Source organism: Protobothrops mucrosquamatus, unplaced genomic scaffold (genome assembly GCF_001527695.2).
Source record: "Protobothrops mucrosquamatus isolate PMUCROS unplaced genomic scaffold, P.Mucros_1.0 scaffold1331, whole genome shotgun sequence".
Taxonomy (NCBI): Eukaryota; Metazoa; Chordata; class Lepidosauria; order Squamata; family Viperidae; genus Protobothrops; species Protobothrops mucrosquamatus.
Window position 1 is genome coordinate 24,382 of NW_015387529.1, and position 7,141 is coordinate 31,522.

At 32.6% G+C, this 7,141-nt stretch overlaps 1 protein-coding gene across 1 annotated transcript in view; it reads left to right on the forward strand.

The window, feature by feature from the left end:
• IGSF5 (immunoglobulin superfamily member 5) overlaps nucleotides 1–3,080 on the forward strand; it is a gene marked incomplete at its 5' end in the record, with an annotated part of 21,395 nt that extends 18,315 nt beyond the window's left edge. Inside the window, 2 exon segments of the mRNA XM_029285137.1 lie at nucleotides 1,694–1,770; nucleotides 2,985–3,080. Coding sequence (XP_029140970.1) covers nucleotides 1,694–1,770; nucleotides 2,985–3,080 — 173 coding nt within the window.
• Nucleotides 3,081–7,141: the final 4,061 nt, after the last annotated feature.

A 7,141-nucleotide genomic window follows, 5' to 3' on the forward strand; every position in this document is an offset into this window, starting at 1 on the left:
CGGCCAAGCAGTGTCGGCTGGCGACCCCCAGGGGGAGGGCCTTCTCTGTGGGTGCCCCCGCCCTCTGGAACGAACTACCCCCCGAGATCCGGATGATTCCGGATCTCCTTACTTTCCGCCGCGCCCTCAAGACATGGCTTTTCCAGCAAGCGGGCCTGGCCTAGGGAGGATTTTAAATCGGGTTTATTTTTAAGAAAAAATTTTAACAGTACAACTTTAAAATATTTGGTTTTAATTGGTTTTATTTGGTGGGGATTGTAAATACGTTTCTGTTTTTAAATATGTTGTGAGCCGCCCTGAGTCCCGTTGGGAGAAGGGCGGGATATAAATCAAAATAAATAAATAAATAAATAAATAAATAAATAAATTGTTGCAAAAGAAACTAATAGAAAATATATATCAATTAGATATAGGCCCAGAATCCAAGTCTTATGCAGAGAGAAGCACTGAAGCCAGTTTCAAGTTTGCATTTGCTTTCTTATTTAGAACATAATCTGGACTGCTAAACTGATAGTACATGCCAGCATCTTGAAAAAGGAATGGATGATGGATTGTATGAACAAAGCACCTGTAGAAATTCTTATATAGTTTATACATTTTGCATTTTTCTGTATATGTGATTGGGGTTGGATGCAAGCTAAGTAATTTCTATTGCTAGATTGCCCAGTTTTTTCTGTAATTATATACCGGTAATACTAAGTCAAGATTTGTTGTGCACAATTTGTGGAAAAATCATTGGTTTTGAAGCAACAAAACTGTTATTTGAAACTATAACTCAAATTTAGTTTATGAATCCTGAGTTGCTCTCCAATTGGTGATTTATGTCTAAATTTGGACTTTTGTCTTATTCTTGTTTAGTTTCGGGTTCCATGTAGGCTTCTTGTCATGTCTTCCCATTTGATGGAGATAAAATGGAAGAGTAGTTGAAAAAGATACTGTTCCTTAAGTTAAACTGCTTTTTCACCAGTTTCTAAGTTTCCGTAGAAATAGTGATCTTTTCACACCCAGTTGCTCCTTGCACAGAAAACAAATGAGATGGCTTCCAGATATGTTACCCCCTTTTTTGTCCCCTAAACATAATAAAATACAAAATATTATCAACTTTATTGATTCACACAAAGCATTATGATATTGTCAGCTATGAATCACTTGAACACTTTTTTTGGTTTACTAGCATTTTAAGAAAATATCAATTGAATCTACGTACAGATTATTTTTTCCATAAAAACTATTTCCTTGTTTCTAGGAAATCCTCATTTATTTTCTGTCTGAAAGAATGTAGAGGTAATCTTTGACTTATGACCAAAATTTCTGTTGTTAAGTAAGACATTTGTTAAAATTTTAGACCTTTCTTGCCACAGTTGTTAATCACAGTTGTAATACGGTTGCTAAGTGAATCTGGCTTCTCCATTGAATTTGTCAGAAGGTCACAAAAGATGATCACATGATCCCAGGACATTGTGACCTTCATAAATATGAGTCAATTGCCAAGTGCCTGAATTTTGATCACATGATCATGGGGATACTACAATAGTTGCAAGTGTAAAAAATAGTCATGTCACTTTTTTCAGTGCCGTTGTAACTTGAACAGTCACTATATGAACTGTTGTAAGTCAAGAACTACCTTTGTAGTTCTTGCCATTTTAGATACTCACTACCACTATTATCTTATATGTCTCTTCTTTTTTTGCAGAAGATCACACTTCCTTCCCAGTTGGACAAACAATTTATGATACAAAGCAAAATCTGAATGTGAGCTCTTCATCAGAGGTAAGTGGAATAATCTTTTTGAGATTGTAACATAGTTCATAAAGATGACTTGCAAGTATAAGTATAAATTGGTATTTCATACCTACTTACCTTAAAAATCAGACAACTATATATAAAGAAGCCTATAACCTCTCAAGATGTTTCCTACAAATCTCTATTTACTCATATTCAATCCCTGGGCGGTCTATGACAATTCGCCACAATCAACTTGCCACAGCCAACTTGCCATGGGACAGCTCGCTGTGAATTTAGGAAGCATTTTGTTTCCTATACAGATGGAATTAAATATATTAAATAAATACAATAAAAATGTGGCACCACAATATAGTGAAACTAATCCACTATCAGCTGATTAATATAATGTATATGAAGAAATTAAAGTAATACAAACATAGCTTTAAGATAGGATGAGAGAAAGTACAGTTCTTACTAAATTTTCCATTGGTCATTTCCCAAGGACTGATATTTATTTTCATTAGTATTTTATTTAATACTTTTTTTCAGTAGCAATAACATAGGAGCCTACAATTCTGCATGCAAAAGAGTACACGTCTCTCTAACATGATCCCCTTATTACTGAACCTATAGTACTACTTTTGAAAATTATTTGGCAAGAGATCCTATGTTAAAAGTCAACTCATGAATATAGAACAGTCACTTTATGTGGCAAACAAATCAATTGAAGAATGAAAAGTCTATTATCGCCTTTCAGGAATCATATTTCTGAAAGAAAGACAATTGATCATTTAATTTATTGGACTCTGGTCAAGATACAATAGTCATGGCTAAGTCAGTTATAAAAGACTTTTTTATTTAGTTTCCAGTAAGATAAGGGTACGGTCAGTCATAAGTGTCTAGTTTCTGGGATTAATTCCTCTGAATTTGTTAGATTTATTGGCCTGGTTCATATATAAGTTTAAGCTAAAATAGATAGGTTCAAACTTCAAATCAAGCCAAATTCAGGTATTGTATGGCCCAGGGGTAGGCAACCTTGGCTCTTTTATGACTCGTGGATTTCAACTCCCAGAATTCCTGAGCCAGCACAGCTAAAAGAGCCAAGGTTGCCTACCCCTGGTATGGCCCAAATTATTAAGTAAATAGGCAAAGTTTTTATAAATTTACTGTCTCTGATTTTTAAAACTGTATTACTTATAGTGAATAGATAATATTTAGTAATATCTTGTTAACCTAATGTGTTCTATTTAATCTACTAGGTGTTGAACAATGAACTTCAAACGGGAGAACTTCCTTCAAGAACTAATGGTTATCCAATTAATCCAGGCAAAATCAGAAATGTGACACTAATATAAGAAAATAGTTGAATAGCTATATCATTTCTTAAAATGTCCTCATGTATTTGAAAATCAGAATCAATGTAATAATCTCTGAGGAATTTTAATGAAGAAGCCATTGCGGTTTCTCCATACCCCCAAAATGGTAATTTAGAATAACAACAGAATGAATTTCTTGTTAAATATTTATTTTCTGTCTACTTTAAAATTTATTGTAAACTAGTGAAGTTTCACTATCACTTTTGAGCTGTTAATTCAAAATAAGATTTTGTTTAATTATCATCTCTTGTGTAACAATCATATTTCTAAATCATAAGATCCAGGATGATAATTTTATTTTTAAAATGTAAGCACTTATGATTCAATATTAACAATATTGTTGCATATTCATATATTTCTGGTTGCACACATCATATAGTGATGATATGACAACAGGAACACCTGCAAATATATGTACAATTCATATTTAAAATAAATCCAACGTGGATTTCCATGGGAGCAGTCATTAAAACTTAAATAAAATGGAATCCATTGTGACATGGCATTGAATAGATTCAATGCTATTGATCCTTCTTCAGTCAAAAAGTACACACATAGCACCATTGTTTGCAAAAGATGTATGTAAAACAGTATATACTTGAAATTTGCATTAAAAGTATAATTTATAGTGATTTGCATTTTAAAGATTCTCTATTTAGATAATTTTTTTAAAAAAAGTTATATCCCAATAATTAAATTAAAATACTTATACAGGAAAATACATATAACAATATATTTCCCATATATTTGGAGAAATTTGTGTTAAATACATACTTTGGAAAGCTTTGTTACATATATAAGTATTTTTTAAATTATATTTATTAGGGGATACTGCATATAGAAGTTCCATATTAAGTAAAGTGTAAGTGACAAATCAGAACAGATGTATTTATTTTGTTAAACAAGCATTGAAACTTAATATTTCAGATATTTCTGTGCTAAGCAACAACTTCCTCAAGTTTCACTTACTACTGGCGTATGTTAGTGCTTTAATTATATATTTTTATTAGTTAGTTTACTTATTAAAGTAAATGCTGATTTTCTCTGTGTTATACACCTGTCATTTAAGAACATAGTTGGAAGTTGGAATTATTAAAATTGATTGGGCCTGTCTCCTTTAATAAGCTGAGTTGAAATTCTCAAACCACTTTTTCCTTCTTCATTTTTTTTTGAAAATCTTTGCATAAAGTAATCTGTGATTATTACAAGTGCATTTTACATTATTGAATTACCAAATAAAAGGTACCTAATTTTCACCTTTTTCTTTCTAATTCAACATTTAAGATAGAAAGATTGGGTCATTTTAAAGAATAACAAATTTATTCTGGCACTTTTGTACATTGGAATCTTCTTCATTAAAGCAGTAAAATGTCTAAGTCATACTCAACTCCTGATTCCTTAGAAAATGATGACAATAATGTTTTCTTCGTAACTATATGGAAATGGTGTCCATTGCTACCTCTTTGTTCTAGGACTTTCCCCCCAGTTTTCCAGTGTATTCTACGGCTTTTCTATTTCCTGATAGTATATTATCACACACTAAATAGATCTGACTATGTTATCCGTTCAGTCTATTTTAAGTCCATAATAACGAATCTGTTCTTTGAGGATACACCGAGTTGTTTTTTCTGAATGGAACTAAAGTAATTGCTCTGCTATTAGTCTGATAGAATAATATAACTGGCTATTTTACCCTTAGGAACCTGCCCTGTCTTGCTCTCTGAAATGTCATTCTTCAGTATGTAAATATGAAGATGCAAAATTTTACTTTTTTCATATAGTTAATTTCTATCGAGTTCACTGGTTAACAATTGTAAAAATTTTGGCTTTCATTTTTTTAGTGAAATAATCAGAAATGATATGGCATTTTCTTGTCTTCCCCACATGCCTGCAGATATACAGCATTTTATGGCTCTCAGTAGATGCTCTCCTGCTGACTGCGGAGAATAAATTGGTTACTTGGCTTCAAAAAAAAAAAAAAAAGATCAGGTGAAAAATAGATTGAAAACTGAAATAAAGGCATGGGGTAGCAAAAGAGAGATTCCCCTCCCCCCTTTCTTTATAAACTGTCCCCACACATGGAAGAATATGGACTTCTTTGGCATATACATCCGAATCAAAAAGGGGATACTACATGGCTTCACTATATTGTAACCATTGAAAATTGGAGTGAAGAAAAAAGTAGTTAAAACCAAAGCAACACTTCTTTCTTGGGTGTTCAAAAGCAGGTTTGCCTACAAAATCTAATGAAGGTTCACTTAAGAGATAATGAAAAAATACATTCTGGCAAGACTCAGAAGAGATTTCTAGAGCCAGGGGGTAAAAAAAGAATAGTATGCTTGTTGGAATAAGAATCATTGTTCTTTAAACAAACAAATAAATAGATTTATTGCAAAAATGAAGCTTCCATATGGGGTTTGAAAAATTGAAAAAAAATATTGTAAAGAAGGCAGAATTTTCATGATTGTACATTGCCAATCAAATACTTTGTCCTGATTTGAAAGATTTTACATTCTCATTTTGAGCCACAGTGAGATAATACACAAAATTGTGATGAATATTACTATCTCATAATAAATAAGAAACCCAAAAATGAAAATATCTCCCTAAATATGGAAAGTACACACACCCACATAAACACCACACACATTCATTAGAATGAATCAAATGATTCTAAATTATCTATAATCTAGACATGATGATGTTAAGGTTCCAGCTAAGGATTCCAACAAAGTAAATACACCAGAGCCATTTAGATCTCTAATGCAAAACTTTATTGGAGAGACAGCATACTGACACTATTGAATTGAAAACCAGCTCTGGCAATATGGCAGGAAAAAGATAATTAAAAGAGTAAAACTTTCCCTCCCCTCTCAGACACAGGTCAGGTCACATTGTCCAATTAATCCTAAGGCAGTTGTTATGAGAAGAATGTCTCTGTTCGCCACAACTTCTCTCTGATGACCTTGGTTCCCATCGGATAGAATCCATCTGTGCATTCAAAACCTTTCCCTCCTCCCTCACAACTGTAGGCAAGCTAGAAGCAGCAGGGCAGTTCTAACATAAGCAATCTTCATAGCTTGACAGATGAGGTATAACAAAAAATTATTTGATATTATGGTATGCCTGATACGTTTCATCACTTCTTGGATACCAGAAAATGTGATTTTTTGTCTAGTGCATCCATAAGAGTGCACACCCATCATTTTTATATTTTGGGCTTTGGTGTACCTTACAAATGTTGTTTATCACCTGTTTTTGTTGCTTAAGATGAATCCTGTTGAGATATTTATAGTCTAGCAAACTCCAGTCAGCACTAGATCACAAACTATGCAGGAGTTTGGGCACTGTTTTTTTTTTATTTTTCTTTGTTCAAAACGGTATTGTTACAAAATACTGAAAAACCAGTGGTATTCTAAGCTTAACTTATGGCTTGGGTTTCTAGAGACAAATGTCACACAAACATATAGGATTTCAGACCTGTATAAACTTTCTTCAAGTTTTCCTTTTCAGTTTTGAATTTCACATAGAATAAGTTACCTGAATCCGCTGAGTCACACATACTTAAAAATAGCTTATAGCTAACTTTCCACTGAGTTTTTTTCTTGACTTTTGAAAGCATTTTGAATTTGAGTGGGTCACTAAGCTAACTAATATATAATTTCTAATTTGCTGGTGATTGCTACTCACAATACTGATAGCATAAATATAATGGCATATTATGCAACAGAACCTATCATAGTTCAAATATGAATGAACTGACTGGGCAATACAAGACATTTTGAACAATAATAAAATGTGCAGATTCCGTATCAATATACTGTACATGCAGTTTGTATATTAGTTACCACTACTTCCAGATGTAAAGAGTTTCACATGACTGCAACTTAAAGATTAATCTCATTCCAAAAGTTGAAAATTCATGACAGTGAAATGAAAGACATGAGGGAAAGTAATATGTATCCAAGCAATATAAATATAATATTGTGTTTAGGATTTCATTTCACTAAAGGAAACTGCAGTGAAGTTAGAGGAATTAA